At 32.7% G+C, this 18,868-nt stretch overlaps 1 protein-coding gene across 4 annotated transcripts in view; it reads left to right on the top strand.

The window, feature by feature from the left end:
- RAB23 (RAB23, member RAS oncogene family) overlaps positions 1-11,653 on the top strand; it is a 45,229-nt gene extending 33,576 nt beyond the window's left edge. For all 4 annotated transcript variants that reach the window (XM_051997194.1, XM_051997195.1, XM_051997197.1 and 1 more), the window contains exons 5-8: positions 23-179; positions 3,910-3,992; positions 8,617-8,709; positions 9,423-11,653. In XM_051997194.1, coding sequence (XP_051853154.1) covers positions 23-179; positions 3,910-3,992; positions 8,617-8,709; positions 9,423-9,562 — 473 coding nt within the window. In that variant the 3' untranslated portion in view covers positions 9,563-11,653. The remainder of the gene's footprint in view (positions 1-22; positions 180-3,909; positions 3,993-8,616; positions 8,710-9,422) is intronic.
- The last annotated feature ends 7,215 nt before the right edge of the window (positions 11,654-18,868 follow it).

The following is an 18,868-nucleotide window of genomic DNA, read 5'->3' as shown; positions in this document are numbered from 1 at the left end:
CTCTGTTTTTCTGTGTTTATAGGAGCCCAAGCTTGTGTACTTGTGTTTTCTACTATAGACAGGGAATCTTTTGAAGCTATTTCCAGTTGGAGAGAAAAAGTAGTAACTGAAGTTGGAGATATCCCAACAGTACTTGTACAAAACAAGATTGACCTCTTGGATGATTCTTGTATAAAGAAGTAAGATGGCTGCCTTCTTTTAATTTTACAAGCATTAATCAAGTTTGGTATAACTTTGGCTTATAAATTTTAGGAAAGCTGCTTTTAAAGGTAAATTATATGAGAAATCAAGGTGGATTATTCTTGTAAATGATTTATGTGGAAATGTTAATGTTGCATTTTAAATGGGACTTCAGTATATGAAGTCTTTTAGTATTCAGATGCTAAATCCTTTTTATTTTTTCTATTTGTGGGAATTCATGTAGTTGTAGTACCTTACATTTATATTCAATTCAGTTTTGATTCAATAAGCATCTCTTTAGTGCCTACCAAGTGTCAGGTACTGTGCATACAAGTAAGAAAAAGGTAGTCCCTGCCCTCAAGGAGTTTACAGTCTAGTGCAGGAAGATAACCAAAGGGAGCTAGGAATAAGTACACCAGCACAAGAGTAGTTGTTCTGTGGATGCCATATGGAGTCCAAGTCAAGCTGAGTAGCTAAATGGAAATGGAAGGTTTTGACCCTTCAATAAAAGAAGGCTTTTATATTGTACTTTAAGATTTGCAAAGCATTGTTTGCCAATAGGCAAGGTAATATGATTAATATCCTCAGAGACATTTTTAAAAATTTTGGTATCTTTTGTTTTTTTTTTATCATCTTTATGATCTTCCTCTATCCAGTTTGCGATCATCTTATAACTAATAATCCAAGTGGAAGAAAAAGCTCAGCAAAATTAATCAACCCATCACAGTCTGAGAGTATGACAGTTTTACACCCATTGTGCTCACTTCTGTGAGGAAGAAAGAGGAAAGCAAAAACTGTATTTTCTCAATTCTTCTGGATAACGCTTTTTCATTATAATTATGCAGCATTCAGTGGTTAAAGACATTTTAGGTACCACAGATTCTATAAATACCTTTTATTAGATGTTGAAATATTAACTTATTTCAAATATTTTTAATTTTCAGAGTAGTCACTTATTGTTTATGGTATTTGGTAAGAAAACAAGAGGCAGTATGGTTTAGTAGGGAAAAAATCAAATTCTGCTTTAAATTAAATATACTTACTAAATGTGTTACCATATCATTTCATCTTGGACCTTAGTTTCCTTAGGTGGATAATACATAAATTGATGAGGTATAGATTTGAGGTACCCAAATGAAATTAAGATCTAGTGGCAGGTTCAGGGAGTCAAATGGAGCTCCCCTGCAACCCCTTTGGATTCTAGTCTGATGGCGGTGCAAGACTCCCCTATAAAGGAATTTACAGACCCGAAAACTTAGATTGATAAAAGAGGTTTATTATGGGCATTGGAAATAAGGTTAATATCTAGTTATGGAAATAGGTGAAGGTAAAGAGAAGAGGGCACCGGAAACAGTATTCTAGTGGGCAGAGACCTTTGGCATGCCAGGTGTAAGGCTGGGGTGTTTGGAACCTCTGCAAAGAGAGGACTCCAGCTTGGCTCTTTTGTAATGAGAGATTTAGCTAAAGGGGCCCGTGAGTGGAGTCCAAGTTGGCTCAAATCTGATGGGGGCTGGGACAAGCCCGGGTGGCCTATTGGCATTCAAAAGGGTGCTTTTGATCAGGATTTGTGAATCAAAGGTCCTAGTTTCTTGAATTGATAATGCATCAGCTAGGAGGGGTTGGGAATCAGAAAGGAATATAACAATCTGAAAGGACTAGTTTCTTAAAGGGTCCACAACCCACTTCAATACCTTTAGGACTTTCCTCATAGAGTTGTTTTGAGAATCAAATAAAATAATATATTGAATGCACTTTGAAAACCTTAAAGTCTTATATAAATATCAAGATTTCATTGTTTGGGGGTTTTTTGTAATGCATCTGTCTTTCTGTTTAATTTATAAGTATGAAATTTAGATTCACAAATAGAATTTGGCAATCAGCTTGATTTGCTTAAATTGATTTTCAGAATATAACTTAATTATGATAATCGATAACCTTGAAAAATCTTGGCTTTGCTTTCTTTAAAACTGTTCCTGGTGAAATGAAAATTGGAAATATCTATGTGCATTGCAATAATGAAGATGCTGACTTTGTCTTTCCCCAAGCAATGCTAATTTGTAGCCAGAATCTATATAAGAAAGAATTGTGCCTGAAAGTTTCAATTTAGTTTGTTGTGTAATGCTGAAGAAACTGAGGCAAGATAAAGATTAGAGAGTTTTTAATATTTTTATTAATTTTTTAAATATTTAATATTTTTAATACTTTATTTGAAAGGGAGAGATTGTGCTGGGGGCATGTTGCCCTCAGGGCTGATATCCAAAACATCTAGCAACTAATGCGTGCTTCCCATGAAGTACATATACACATGGCTCAGCTACTGGGGTGGACCAAGGCAGGGGCAGAATCAGAGCACTGAGAGCTGGGAACAGACTATCAATTCAGTTCTGACAGGGGTGGAAGGAGATACAAAACATTCCGATAAATTGGGATGGGGAGAGGCACCAGACATTCTGATGATGTCTTGTCTTTCTCCTTATCTGGATCATGATGATTAGAAGGGAGGGGTGGTGTTGCAGGATTGAGCAGAACAATTAGGAACTGAGGCAGAACAATTCAGGGAAACTGAGGCAGGGCAATTAGGGAAACTGAGGCAGGACAATAAAAGGGAACTGTGGCACAACAGTTGTCCTTTTTTTCAGAGTGCAAAGATTTGCTACTGAGAGTCTCATATACAAAGAAGTAGAACTCTACCACCTATAATGACAGAGTTATAGACAGAGTGATGGCTTTGTAGAATTGTTGTGGAGATTGGTGAGTTATACATAAAATTTTGTTTAGGGCTAGCAAAGAGTAAAGAATGATGTTAGTAAAAAAAAAAAAAATCTGTTCTAATTATCTCCTATTCCCACCACTAAAAGTGTAATTAATCAATTTATTTTGTTGAGGGGTGAGAGATACCCTAACAGTGATAGAGGTCCCCCAGCCGGTGTCACAGAATTTTGTGAAAGAATTCACAGTCCCACTCTCCAAGAGAAGTTTTTTGGCAAAAATTGGATTTATTTTCATTGAGAAACTATTTCCTCAGCAGCCTGCTTCCTGAATAGGAAGATAGTAAAGATTTAGGTACAGAATCTTGTTTTTTACTAGCCTTCTATGGTTTGGGGCTAGAGAGTGATTAGGGGCTAGTTTCCAAAGCAATAAAGGTGGTGATTATTTCCCGCATCAATTGAGAAGTGGGAGATTCTTCTGAGAACCAGGTAGCTTTCTCAGAGCTGGTAGATTCACGTAGGTGGGGATCATTTTTAGGAATTTCCCCGGGCCAGGTGGCCCACCCTCCACAAAGATCAGGGAGACACAGTTCTATTATATCAGTTTCATTTAAGTGTGTTTTAAAAATTAAACTTTTAAAATCTGACAAATAAAACAAGATTTTAGTCTGGTTATTTTCCCCAAGTTATATTCAGCAAGTTGCATAAATTTAATAAGATAGCCAGGTGGTGCAATGGATAAAATACCAGGAATAAAATTAGGAAGACCCAAATTCAAATTCATCTTTACACTCTTAGTATAGCTGTGTGACCCTGGGCAAATCACTTACCCCTGATTGTCTCAGTTTTCTTTCTTGTAAGATGAGCTGGAGAAGGAAATGGCAAACCACTCTAGTATCTTTGCCAAGATACTAATGGTACCACGCATGGATGGACATGACTAAACAACAATAAAAATAAATTTTATGATAATTCAATCATATTAGAAAATAAGCATTTTCTTTTCTGAATTTTTGTGCAGTGAAGAAGCTGAGGCATTGGCAAAAAAATTAAAGTTAAGATTCTACAGAGCTTCAGTGAAAGAGGACTTAAATGTAACTGAAGGTAAATTGCTTTCTAAAACACTTATAGTGCGTTAATGTTGTTTTATCCTTCCTGTCACTATTCATTAATGTACCTGTCTATCTACAGCCCCCTCTCATGGACTATAATGTCATTATTGTTGAATATGAAATGTTTTATTTATGTAGTCTTATCAACCTAATAAGGTTTTTTTTTGTTTTTTTTTTGTTTTTGTTTTTGGTGTTTATTTAGCAGAAATACATGTTGTTTTTATTTCCATATTTAATTGATAAATATGTAACATTTTCTCCCTAATAATGTAATTAGTATACAGCATACATCATTAAACAACATTTGAAAGCTAATGTTGGTTCTTTTAATGAGTGGTAGATATAAATACATATTGTAGTGTATATATAAAGTATATTTCTTCCCAAAATGTGTCTTAATCTTTTGCACCAAAGATTACTGAATTGTTTTAAGTTCCAACATAAAGTTATAAATGGGCCACTGATTATAGACTGCCACATTTACTTCTTATAAGTAAATGGCATTCAAGAAAAGTAATAGAATTAATATAATGGATTCATTGTGTATTCCTGAACTTGCCCATCACTTTGTTACTAACTTTCTAGGCTAGATGTAATCTTCAGTTTGGAAAGTTTTCACATAATTAAAGCAAATATGTATGACTGAATCCATTTTGAGATTCTAAATTTCAGTTATGTAAATATTTGAAGAAATGGATTAAATATATGCCAATTTCTGCTCTAATCAGTGCAATTATGAAAAGATTCGAAGTGATATATAGATGTTTTATATACCTTAGCTCATAAGTATTTCAAGACATAAAATTAACATCCTTTCATCCCTTCAATTCCTATTCTACCCCAGTATACTCCTAATTACTCTAGGTTAACTATCCCAACTAATATTTAGTTTGATGCAGTTTGGGAAGAGTGGGAGTTGGTTAGAAACCATATTTTGTCCATTTTGAAATTAAATTTATATCCCAAGTTTATCAGGCAGTGGTTGGTTATACAATTAAAAATATGCTGCAATAAGCATTTATTAAAAGACTAATTTACAAAGGACTCTATTAGATAATGAAATACAGAGTTTACATAAGACATGGTTCCTACTTTCAATGAGCTTAGTCTAGTAGAAGGATTAGCCATAAATAGATAATCTTATATCTATAGCTATAATACACACTATAAACTGATAAATACATTAGAAAAGTACAAAATAAATTGCTATAAGAATACTGAAGCTGGAAAATTGGCTTCCTGGAGGTGGAAATATTTGTTACTTTAAGTTCTTAATCAACAAGCATTTATTATTATCTGAAACCTTTGTGGATAATGAAAACCTACCTGAACTCATTCCTCAATAATTAACAAACTCTGCCCCCCCAAATCTGAGTCATACCCACCTCATCATTTTGTATTCTGTCATCCATTGCCCCTTATCCCAACTCCCACTCTAAAGTTACCCTCCCCTTCTACACTGCTTCTATGATGACTCCTGTATAGACAATAAATTTGCTTTCATCTTAAATTTTTTCCATTCCCACTCCTTTCAACTTTGATACCTTGCTACCTCCTGATTACAGTCTCCCCTTTTAGCACAATCTAAACTTTCATTCCTTCTGACTCACCGTTTGAGGTGAGGAAGTTGGAATAGTCCTGGCTCCCCAATGCTACTTTGAGCTGCTCCTTTATTGTCATCACTCAGTAACTAATCTTCTCTTGTTTGAAGTTCACTCGATCTATCACCCAAACAAAATCAAAATAGCTGTTGTCTGCTAATATCTATGACTTTCTTCCTCATTCCTCAGAGTTTAATACCTGACTCATGGTCTTTCTCTTTTTCTCAACTTTTATCCTTCTATTTGGACACTTCACTGTAAATCTTGATACTTTCTTCAAGAGCTTCCTTTTCTTTCCTCCCCCTCATCTCACATCACCCAGATGACATCTATATATACTCTCTTCTTTTATCCCATTTCACATGAAAAATTGGCCCTTCTCCTTGCTAAGGTATACTTACTCTTTTACTTGGACAAATGATCTTTTTCCATTCCATCTCTAGCAGACTGTCTTTTCTGTCATCCCATCTCACTTTTTTCAATCTCTACTGTTTATTGGCTGCTTTTCACTGCTTACAAATATGCCCATGTCAGCTCTTGCTTCAAAAAAATGTTCCATCTATATCATCCATTCCCTCTAGCTATTGGCTCATATCTCTTCTCCCTTTTGTGGCTTGAGTGGGTCATCTGCAATAGGAAACTTTACTTCCTTTCTTCCCATTCTTTTCTTAACTCTACAGTCTAGTTAATAACCTCATCATCAGAAATTGCTCTCTACAAAATTTCCAGTGATCTTGTAATTTCCAAATCTAAGGACCTTTTCTCAATCCTCATCCTCCTTGAATTCTCTGTAGCCTTTGATATTGTTACCCTCTTTTTCTTGATGCTTTCTTCTCTCCATTTTCCATCACTCCATACAGATAGGGCATAATTAGGACCTTTTGGTTTTAAAGTAATGAAAGTATTTAGGGACATCAGGAAATAATTAAGAACCCTTAAAATTTGCTACCTAATTTTGATTTTGGTGATCATTAGCCTCTTCTAGACTTACTTTCTTCCAGGATCTCCAGAGGTAATTTTGCCCAGGCAAAAGCACAGTTATTCACTTAATATTAAGTGTAGATTCATATCAACAGAGTTCTTCAGTAAATTATCATATACTTAAAGGTGAAAGGCACCTCAAAAATCTAATCCTTTCATTTTACATATAAAGAAGCAGCATTGAACTATCTTGCTCAATGTTAAAGAGAGGATTTTAAAATACCCAGGTTTTCTTGACTCCAGGTCCAGTGTTCTGTCCACTTTACTACATGTGTCAAGAAATAGAGATAAGAAGGAAACAACTACTATATGCTAGACATTGTGTTAAGTGCTTTACAATTATTCTATCATTTGATTCTTACAACCACCTTAGGAGGAAATTACTGTTATTTTCCCCATTTTACATTTGAGGAAACTGAGGCAGACAGGTTAAATGACTTGCCATGGGTCATACAACTATATACTATCTAAGGCTCAGACATATATATGTCTGAATTCAGTCTTCAGGCACAGTTCTTTATCCACTGTGCCATCAGCCTGCCTGTAAGGCCCAAGGATTTCATTGATCTAAGGATGTCTCCTGAGGAACTATAATTGCAGATTTAGCACCTTGTCTGTGACTTATATATAGCCTTTGTTGCCCAGAGTAGTGAAAGTTTAGATGACTTTATCATGGTCACACAGTTGACATATAATATTTCACACTCAGGTACCATGCTTCTGCAAAGAAGTTGGGGAGAGTAGGAAAATGTCTTCTTAAATCTCTTCTTTGAGATCATCTGATCATTTTAATTTTTGAGCATTGATTTGTTGTCATTAAGTATCTATTTTTATATGACAGCGTCTTAACCTGTTTCTCTGCATTCATTACATTAATAATTTCTTTTAGTATAATAATAATCCATTGCATTTGTGGACACAGTTTTCGAATCTATTCTCTAATTTTATCAAGTGGGCATTTATTTTTTTTCTAGTTCTTTACTCCCACAAAAAGCGCCATTATAAATATTTTGGTATGTATAGGGTCTTTCTTTTTGTCATTAATGTCCTTGGTATAGATAGCTAGATTGTTCAGTAGATAGAATGCTGGGTATGAAGTCAGGAAGATCTGAATTCAAATTCAATATCAGACATTTATGCTATAGCTATACAATCCTGGCAATTCACTTTACCAGTTTCACTTAATCTACTGAAGAAGGAAATGGCAACCCATTCTCTTATCTTTGCCAAGGAAACCACATGGATAATATGGTTTAAAGGGTTATGAAAAGTCAGACACAACTAAACTACAAAATACTATCTAATAATGACACCACTTGGTCAAATTATATGGCTATTTTATTCTTTTTGTGTAATTCCAAATTGCTTTCCACAATAGTTGGACCTATTCACAGCTTCACCAAAAGTGAATTGATATGCCCCGTTTCTTACAACTACTGCACTGCTGACTATACTATTATGGTAGATGAAAACAATTTGTTTTCCACGGGGAACTAGAATTCTAAAAGTAATTAACAAAATTGCTAAACTGAATCCAGGAGTCAGAGATGGGTCCATGTATTCTTCTTAACCACAGTCTTAAAACAGATCCCCATCTGGCTCAAACTAGTTGGGGTCAATGACCTGGGAAAGACAAATGGCATGAGCATGCTAATTGCATATTAACCAAATACTCTATAGGAGGAATTTTCTGTCATCTTTCATAACAAGGGAAGGGGAACATATTTAAGAGGGCAAGAAGGCAGAAAGGGAAGTGCTGTTAATTAGCAGAATATTAACCAGTTGGGACCACCAGGGAGGAGACTGGGTAGGGTTTTATAAATAAAAGCATGCTCTTGCTTCTGTACCAGTGTACTCCTCCACCAAAAGGACAAGGCCATAGGAATGTAATAAATGCTCTTTGACTCACTCTGGAAACGTTTCCTCATTTTGGGAGGCTTTTGGACCCCTAACCACATTCATAACACTATCATTATTGTAAATGTGAACTATTTTATTCACACAATATTATTGACTGAACTGTTTTTATTTTAGTTTTTAAATATTTAGCAGAAAAATATCTTCAGAAACTCAAACAACAAATAGCTGAAGACCCAGAATTAATGCATACAAGTAGTAATAAAATTGGTAAGTGCTAAACATAAAATATTAGGTTTGATAACATTTTCTGTCCTGTTATTTCTCACTTAAAGTAACCATTTATCTATTTTTTTTTTAAAAAAGTGTTCATTTTCCCTTTGCAAAATGTGAATAGGAAAGCACAAACTTATTGATGTTTAAATATAAGATAAAGATTGCCTGATTCTAATTTCTTAACGCATTATAAATGTGAAGATTAGTAGAGGTGTGTGTGAAATAGTTTAAATTTTAAAAATATAATTCTAATTGTGTTTTTAAAGGAAAGAACTTTGCTGACTATCCCATTTTAAAGATATTTTATCTAAGACAGCAGAAGTTAGGCCACTTGAATTTTTTCCTTCAGTTTATTTCCCCTCAATTTCTTTTATATAAGCAATTTTGTATTCACTTTTTAGTTTCTGTGGGAATAATTTATATTAAAATTAACTTTTAGATCCATAGTATTTTTATTATGAATAACTGAAATTTAAAAACAAAAACTATCAGTAGCATTTTAAATATTTAAACTGTACATAGTTTTAATGTAATTGCCTTTCAAAAATAGTTGAAATTTTAGAATAAAACAGATAATTGAGAGTATTGTAATTAGCATTTTAAAAAATATAATTATTTACTACTAATAGTAGTCTTAGCTTCAAATCATATGATAGTATGCTGCTTTGCTGATCCAGAATAATCTGCATTTTCCCTTCAATTTATAGGTGTCTTTAATACAGTTGGTGGAAGTCACCCTGGCCAGAATTCTAGCACACTTAATGGTGGAGATGTCATCAATCTTAGACCTAACAAACAGAGAACCAAGAAAAACAGAAGCCCTTTTAGCAGCTGCAGTATACCTTAAAGCCATTTACAAGGAAGGGGGGAGAAAGGCAGAAAATGAATTAAGCTGTGCAATTAAGCACCCAGCTGTAATGGTACGTTAATGTGTTTTCTAGCAGACTTTGCACCTACAGGATCTCTGATGGATGGTGAACTTAAATATTGCTGTGGCTGTGTTCTTTAATGTGTACAGAGAGACCTCTGGTGGCAAAATTGGAATCATTGCTACCCTGTACACTGATTTTAATTTATATATCTATCTCTCTATATATCTATATCTATACAGATACACACATACACACACACACACAAACACACATACACAAACACATAATTAGACGATGCTTCTCCTGTTTTGAAGGAACATTTTAAAAAACATGAAAAACAGGTTTTGCTGAATTTTAAAGAATATTAAAAACACAAACAACACATAATAAAACATTGGTACAGATCTTCATATTAACTATGGACCAAATGAAATGGCATTCTTTTAATGGAATTTATCAGTCAGCCTTTAAGGAAAAGTATAATTCTGAGAGGTAAATTGTGAATCTTGCCTAGACAACATTAATGTGCATTAATGTATTGGCAACTTTACTTGTGCAATATCTGTATAATATGTGAATATTATCAGAGGTATGCATGTAGATATCTGGTACTAAAGTTAAGCCGAATGTAAGTACAGTATTTCATCAAGGACACTAAGTTTCTGACCAACATACATAAAAGGCTACTACTGCTACACACCATACACACCCACTTATTTAAATTGTGCATTTCAAATGAGAAATTCCAAGCCTATACTTTGCAAGATGAAATTGCTTCTTCCTGTACCCAAGTACAGGTTTAAAAGTTTAAAAAATTCATTGTGCCAAAAAAAAAAAAAAAAAGATATATCTATTTTCTTGATGGGAAAGCTTCAACTATCTTACTTTTTCTTGATTCATGATGTCTTCTAAAAACAATTTTCCAGGTTAAAAAGCTGAATAAAAAGAGGAACATATATTTACTTCACTAATACTGAGCTTATTTCAGGCTAATATAGCTTTAAAAATTTTTAAAAACATGTAATAACTAAATTTTTTATATAGTCATCTTTAAAAATGATACACTTGTATCATCAAAGGTTGGGAGTGTTAAGATTTCTTGCATAGCTGCGGTTATCCATAAGATTCTGTGAAGTGATAGACTATATGTAACATATTTAACTGCTGAGCACCATATTAAAAACTTAAAATTTATGAGCATAATTTAATAATAAGCTGCAGCTTAAAAAATTTTAATTCCACAAAAGTTGTCCTTTTTTTTAACAGATTATTTTTTAATGGCCAGCAGCATATCAGAAGCATCTTTTTATTTATATAATTTGTAAGGTGTTTTAAGCTTATCCCTTAAGAATTTCTATAATAAAATCTCAAATTTATAGAGTACCTTTCTTCTGGAAAATTCCATTGGGAGAAAATGCAAAAATAATTTTTTAAAGAAATATTTTAGTACTGTAAACAGTAAGTGCCAGAGTATAAAAATTGTGAGTAGAGGCTATTTACTTAGACAATGTATATATCCTGTTAATATTTGTCATTATAAGCTAATAATAAATATTAGCAGGCTTGTTTACTCTCTGTATACCATTTTAACATAGTTGAATGTTATAGGATTTTACAGTGGTACTGGGAAAGATTTCTTGAAAAATGTCATGAAATCATTTTACATTTACTTGTACTTAGTATTTGATTTTTTTTTTTTAAAGAGAACTTATTATCCCCAGGTTTTCATATGGTATGTTGGATATTTTAAGGTAACATGGTATGTTAGAGGACTAGCTTAGACGTCTGGAAAGACTCAGTTCAAGTCTTAACTCTCCCACAAATTGACTCTGTGACTTTCAGCAAATCATTTAACCTCTCAAGCTACTCCAGGCAGTTCTCTAAAACCATAGATTACAAAACAATGACAGATCTGCTTTGATAGAAGGTCTTTGCTAGCTGGGAGTTTGTAAGTGTCAGACTTTGTAACATTCTACAGTGGACTTATTTCCCCCTTATTTCTTCCCCTCCCTCATCAGATCAAAATGTAACTGGGATATTTAACAAATAAAAATCAATAAAACAGACTGTTAATTTGTGGTTTTCTAAGTCAATATACAGCCAGCAGAAATTCTTTTTTATTAAAACTAGTGAAATCCTAGAACGACAGTTTGGAGTTTTCAAGGGCATCTTTATGCCAAGAGGATATTTGCTTTACAAACACTAAAATAATCTGGAGTTACATCTATTAGCATAGTAATATAAAATACTTAATTCTTGTGCTAGCAGTTGTCATAAATCATTGCTGGCATTGGGACTCCTTAGTCCCCAATATTAAACATTTCATAATTGCTACATTTTTATTTTTCCTTGTATAATTTCTTAGTCTTTTTTTGTGGAAAAATCTCATTTTTATATATATATTTTAAGGTAACATGGTATGTTAGAGGACTAGCATATATATGTATATATATATATATATATATATACACACACACACACACACACACACACACATACACATGCACATATACATATATATGCATATATATATATATACACATTCCATTTATATGAAAGCATTGAATTTGTTTCAGATAGCAAATATAGATGTTATTTTTTAAGCTGCTATATATTAAGTGCACAAGCTGATGAGAGTAGTCTTTTTGTAATAAGATTTTGTGTTTTAATTTTTTCTTTTTACAAAAATAACATTCATTTGTACTACTGTTCTTTTGTCTTACTCTATCAATCATTACTTCACAATATAATATTGGCTTCAGTTTTGTAGTAGAATAAAATTGCTCAAATCAGATTATGAAGATATTTCCTAATTTAATTGACTTTTAAAATTTTTAACATATTTTATTTCTTTTAGTTTACTTTGGTATGAAACCTCAAATTAAAGTACAGTTAATAAATAGCCCTTTTCAGTTTCCAGGTTATTGTACATTTGTGCTGCTAATCTAATTTTAAAATTAATAATTCTTAGCATGCTTACATGCTGAGGAAAAATTGCCATATTTGAGAGTTCCTCAGGTATTCATTTTCCTTGTCAGGAATAGTCTGCCTACTGGTTAAATAGCATATGGAGTAATAGCCTTGTATGGGACAGTATCATTTAGATGAAATCTCATCAGGCTACTTTTTATCTGCTCCAGATTTATAACATACTTGTGTTTTGGGAAAACTAAAATACAAAGTAACACTAAGAAAAAGAGAGTGGTATTCCATACTTATGGGATGGAAAATATTTGGTTGTCTTTTAGAAGCTGGGCAATTTAGTGCTCAAAGAGAAATTTCTCTCATTAATGTATTCCACTGTGCCTATGAATTTTAGGAATTATGATCTTTTTAGATCTCAAAATGTTTTAGATCTGAAAAAATTGGCCTTAGGAGTTAATTCTCCCACTTAAAAGTATTGTACTACTTTAAGTGAACGTATAACAATAGTACCATTGATTGTTGACCTCACAGTTTCTGAATTTCTAAAGTAGTTATTGTTTACTTGCTGAAAATGCTGCCATTGATATATTAGGCTATCCATTTTCTCCAAAAATAAAATTAACTAGCTGAGTAAAAATTCAAAATATTGTGAAATGTTGAATAATGATCTGGTGAAAATGTAGATAAAATACTATTAATTGTTAATTGAACTGAATACCATTTGCACTGGAAGAACATGATAACATTTAGATTTTTATTTTCAAAACATTTAAGCCTATCATACATTTAAGTAATTTCCATCAACAAAATTTTTACATGTCATTAAGCTCCAATCATCACTACTGAAATAATTTGGCCATCCCTTTCTATCTTGAGAGATGTGTAATGGGATGTTGATTAATAGAAATTAAAATCTAGTAAGTCAGGACTAAAAGAAAAATAAAACCCCTTTAATAATTTACTTATTTGAACGTGATCTTGTGCATTTGAATGGGAAAAAATCATTGTATGTAACTGTTGGATTACAAATTAAAGCTTCAAAATTAATTTGAAATGTATCATGTGAAATAATTTCATGACAAAATCTGAAAAAGTAAAAAATAAAGTAATTTTAAAATTGACTTTTCATTAGTCCATTTATTTCATCAGAGTTGAAATGGAACTTCCCCTAGTGCTAAAAAAAAAAAAAAAAGATAACATAATTGAAAAAAGTTTATAAGATCCTAAGAATGTTCATATGTACTATACAATGACAGTGTTTATTTAACCTAATGATTTTTAAAACAAAATTTAAAGTCACTTGGTTGAAATAGTTTTATTTGCTACAGTACAATCAGTTGGCTCATTTGCCAACATTCATCTGTTTTTTAGGAGAATGGTACTTTGGAAAGGCTGAAGCTGCTATCTATCCTATAATAACTTAATAGATGGCCTTAAAATAATTTTATTAAGTTGAAATTGTATTCCATACAATATTGGGCAAGTTTTAGGCTTAGATCTTGTTTTTAATAGTTCACATCTATGCAGTATGTTGATAAGTGACAGGTATATCCATGAGGAAGATAAGTTGTAACACCAAACTAGTTCTGAGCCCATTTCCAACACAAAATCCATTTGATACCTTTAATAATAACCTTTGCCAATACCTTCCTCTACTATATTTTACTTTGATGATTTTGGTATAGTTCTAGACCTACAGGTATGAATATGATGAAGACTATACTGCTTAATTCGGTAAGACATCATTGAATAGCTACTGTGCACTTAAGCTCTGTTCTAAATGCTATAGGTATTTTATTCTTAGGAATAGCAGGGCCCTTGATATAGTGGAGAAAGCTTTTTTATTTTGTTTTACTTTAATTTTTATCTTAAATTGATTGTATTAGAGAAAAGAGATATAATTTTTTTTTAAATTTTTATTTGGAAAAACAGTAAGAAAAAAAAACAAAAGGAATATAAAACAAAATAAAGCAAAACAAAATATTGTCATGTGCCCAGCAAAACATCAAAGAGGTTTCGAATATATAGCAACAAATTACTAGATCAAGAAAGTGTATATATTATTGGAAGAAATTATATTCATGAATATCTTATTTTTTTCGCTTGGAAGAAACACATGCTTATACACACATATCTTTCCTATCCCTGCTAATTAAATTCTGCTCCATAACTTGCTTTTCTTTTATTTAACCTCTCCTCATCCAAGGATCCCTCACTTGTCTTCTTCCCTTACTCTTTGCTTCCTCATCTGTCCGTTCCTCCTTCCTTATTTTGGACGCTCTTCGTGATATCTACATGGTGTTACTTATTGAACCTATTCCCAATGTGAATAAGTTTTTAGAACTATGAGCCCTCCTCCTCCCCCCTCTAATGCCTTTGTGTCTATTTTTCCTCTGCACTTCATTTGTTGCCTACTTCTTTTGATTGTTGGTAGATATGATGTCAGGACCTATGTATGGTCTTTTATTGTAGTTGCTGATAAACTTGTACAATTATAACTGCAGCCTCAGTGTATTTGGATTGTTTTTTTTTTTCTTGTTTCTTGCAAATTTTTCTCTTTAATCTGGGAGTTTCAAAATTTGGCAATAATATTCCAGTGTGTTTTCTACAAAGGATCTCTTTGAGGTAGGTGATGGGTGAATTTTTTTCTATTTTTACTTTCACCTCATGTTCTATCACTCCAGGATAATTTTCTTAGATTATTTCCTTAATTATTGTGTCAGGGTCCTCTTTTTGGTCACAATTTTCTGGCAGTCCAGTTATTCTTATATTTTTCTCTTCTAGATCTCCAGATCTTTTGTTTTGCTTATGTTTCACAGTGTGTTGTTTTCTCATTCTTCATAATGTTTTTCTTTTGTTTCTTGGTCTCTCATAACTTCACTGGTTTCCCCTTGCCCAATTCTAATTTACAAAGAATTATTTTCTTTCTTTCTTTTTTTAATTATAACTTTTTATTGATAGAACATATGCCTGGGTAATTTTTTACAACATCATCCCTTACACTCACTTCTGTTCCGACTTTTCCCTTCCCTCCCTCCACCCCTTCCCCTAGATGGCAAGCAGTCTTATACATGTTAAATATGTTATAGTATATCCTAGATACAATATATGTGTGCAGAACCGAATAGTTCTCTTATTGCACAGGGAGAATTGGATTCACAAGGTAAAAATAACCTGGGAAGAAAAACAAAAATGCAAACAGTTTACATTCATTTCCCAGTGTTCCTTCTCTGGGTGTAGCTGATTCTTTCCATCATTGATCAGTTGGAACTGAGTGAGATCTTCTCTTCGTCGAAGAAATCCACTTCCATGAGAATACATCTTCATACAGTATTGTTGTTGAGGTATATAATGATCTGGTTCTGCTCATTTCACTTAGCATCAGTTCATATAAGTCTCTTCAAGCCTCTCTCTATTCATCCTGCTGGCCATTTCTTACAGAACAATAATATTCCATAACATTCATGTACCACAATCCATTCTCCAATTGATGGGCATTTTCCAGTTTCTAGCCACTACAAACAGGGCTGCCACAAACATTTTGGCATATACAGGTCCCTTTCTCTTCTTTAGTATTTCTTTGGGATATAAGCCTAGAAGTAACACTGCTGGATCAAAGGGTATGCACAGTTTGATAACTTTTTGGGCATAATTCCAGATTGCTCTCTAGAATGGTTGGATTCGTTCACAACTCCACCAACAATGCATCAGTGTCATAGTTTTCCTGCATCCCCTCCAACATTCATCATTATTTTTTTTCCTGTAATCTTAGCCAATCTGACAGATGTGTAGTGGTATCTCAGAGTTGTCTTAATTTGCATTTCTCTGATCAATAGTGATTTGGAACACTCTTTGATATGAGTCGAAATAGTTTTAATTTCATCATCTGAAAATTGTCTGTTCATCTCTTTTGACCATTTATCAATTGGAGAATGGCTTGATTTCTTATAAATTTGAGTCAGTTCTCTATATATTTTGGAAATGAGGCCTTTATCAGAACCTTTAACTGTAAAAATGTTTTCCCAGTTTGTTGCTTCCCTTCTAATCTTGTTAGCATTAGTTCTGTTTGTACAAGGCTTTTTAATTTGATGTAATCAAAATTTTCTATTTTGTAATAATGATCTCTAGTTCTTCTTTGGTCACAAATTCCCTCCTCCACAAGTCTGAGAGGTAAACTATCCTATGTTCCTCTAATTGATTTATAATCTCATTCTTTGTGCCTAAATCATGGACCCATTTTGAACTTATCTTGGTGTACCATGTTAAGTGTGGGTCCATGTCTAGTTCCTGCCATACTAATTTCCAGTTTTCCCAGCAATTTTTGTCAAATAATGAATTCTTATCCCAAAAGTTGGGATCTTTGGGTTTCTCAAACATTAGATTGCTATAGTTATTGACTATTTTGTCTTGTGAACCTAACCTATTCCACTGATCAACTAATCTATTTCTTAGCTAATACTAAATGGTTTTGATGAATGCTGCTTTATAATATAGTTTTAGATCAGGTAAAGCTAGGCCACCTTCATTTGATTTTTTTTCATTAATTCCCTTGAAATTTTTGACCTTTTGTTCTTCCATATGAATTTTGTTATTTTTTTCTAGGTCATTAAAATAGTTTCTTGGGAGTCTGATTGGTATGGCACTAAATGAATAGATTAGGGAGTATTGTCATCTTTATTATATTCACTTGGCCTATCTAAGAGCACTTAATATTTTTCCAATTATTTAAATTACTTTATTTGTGTGGAAAGTGTTTTGTAATTTTGCTAATATAATTCATGACTTTCCTTTGGTAGATAGATTCCCAAATATTTTATGCTATCGACAGTTATTTTGAATGGAATTTCTCTTTATATTTCTTGCTGTTGGATTTTGTTGGTGATGTATAAAAATGCTGAGGATTTACGTGGATTTTTTTTGTATCCTACAACTTTGCTAAAGTTATGAATTATTTCTAATAGCTTTTTAGTAGAATCTCTGGGGTTCTCTAAATATACCATCATATCATCTGCAAAGAGTGATAGTTTGGTTTCTTCATTACCTACTCTAATTCTTTTAATCTCTTTCTCAACTCTTATTGCTGAGGCTAGCATTTCTTATACAATATTGAATAATAATGGTGATGGTGGGCAACCTTGTTTTACTCCTGATCTTAATGGGAAAGGTTCCAGTTTTTCCCCATTACATATGATGCTTACTGACAGTTTTAAATATATGCTCCTGACTATTTTAAGGAAAAGTCCATTTATTCCTATCTTCTCAAGTGTTTTTATTAGGAATGGATGTTGGATTTTATCAAATGTTTTTTCTGCATCTATTGAGATGATCATATGATTTTTGTTTGTTTGGTTATTGCTATATAGTCAATTATGCTAAGAGTTTTCCTAATATTGAACCAGCCCTGCATTCCTGGTATAAATCCTACTTGGTCATAGTGTATTATCCTGGGGATGATTTTTCTGTAATCTTTTTGCCAATATTTTATTTAAGATTTTAGCACCAGTATTCATTCATTCATAGATTGGTCTATAATTTTCTTTCTCTGTTTTCAACCTACCTGGTTTAGGTATCAGTATCATATTTGTGTCATAAAAGGAATTTGATAGGACTCCTTCAATCCCTATTTTTTCATATAGTTTATATAGCATTGGAGTTAATTGTTCTTTAAATGTTTGGTAGAATTCACATGTAAATACATCTGATCCTGTGGATTTTTTCTTAGGGAGTTGATTAATAGCTTTTTCTAAAATTTCTTTTTTCTTTCTTTTTCTTTTTCTAAAATTGGACTGTTTAGTCTATTTACTTCTTCTGTTAATCTGGGCAAACTATATTTTTGAATGTATTCTTCCATTTCATTTAAGTTATCTCTAGAGTCGAATTTATTGGCATAAAGTTGGGCAAAGTAACTTCTAATTATTGCTCTAATTTTCTCTTCAATTAGTGGTGAGTTCTTTTCATTTTTCTTCTTTCCTTTTTTAAATCAGATTTACTAAGGGTTTGTCTATTTTGTTGGTTTTTTCATAGAACCAACTCTTAGTTTTATTAATTCAAAAGCTTTTTTACTTTCAATTTTTTTGGTCTCTCCTTTTATTTTTAGAATTTCAAATTTAGTGTTTGACTGGGGGTTTTTAATTTGTTCCTTTCCCAGCATTTCTAGTTGCAAGCCCAATTCATTAACCTCTTTATTTTATGCAAGTAGGCCTCTAGAGATATGAAATTTCCCCTTATTACTGCTTTGGCTGCATCCCACATATTTTGGTATGACATCTCATTATTGTCACTTTCTTGGGTGAAGTTATGTCTATGATTTGCTGTTTCACCCAATCATTAACTCTGTACCTCCTTTTCTAGTTGGT

This window comes from Antechinus flavipes, chromosome 4 (genome assembly GCF_016432865.1).
Source record: "Antechinus flavipes isolate AdamAnt ecotype Samford, QLD, Australia chromosome 4, AdamAnt_v2, whole genome shotgun sequence".
Lineage (NCBI taxonomy): Eukaryota > Metazoa > Chordata > Mammalia > Dasyuromorphia > Dasyuridae > Antechinus > Antechinus flavipes.
The sequence above is the reverse complement of the archived record's forward strand: the minus strand, read 5'-3'. Positions and strand labels throughout refer to the sequence as shown.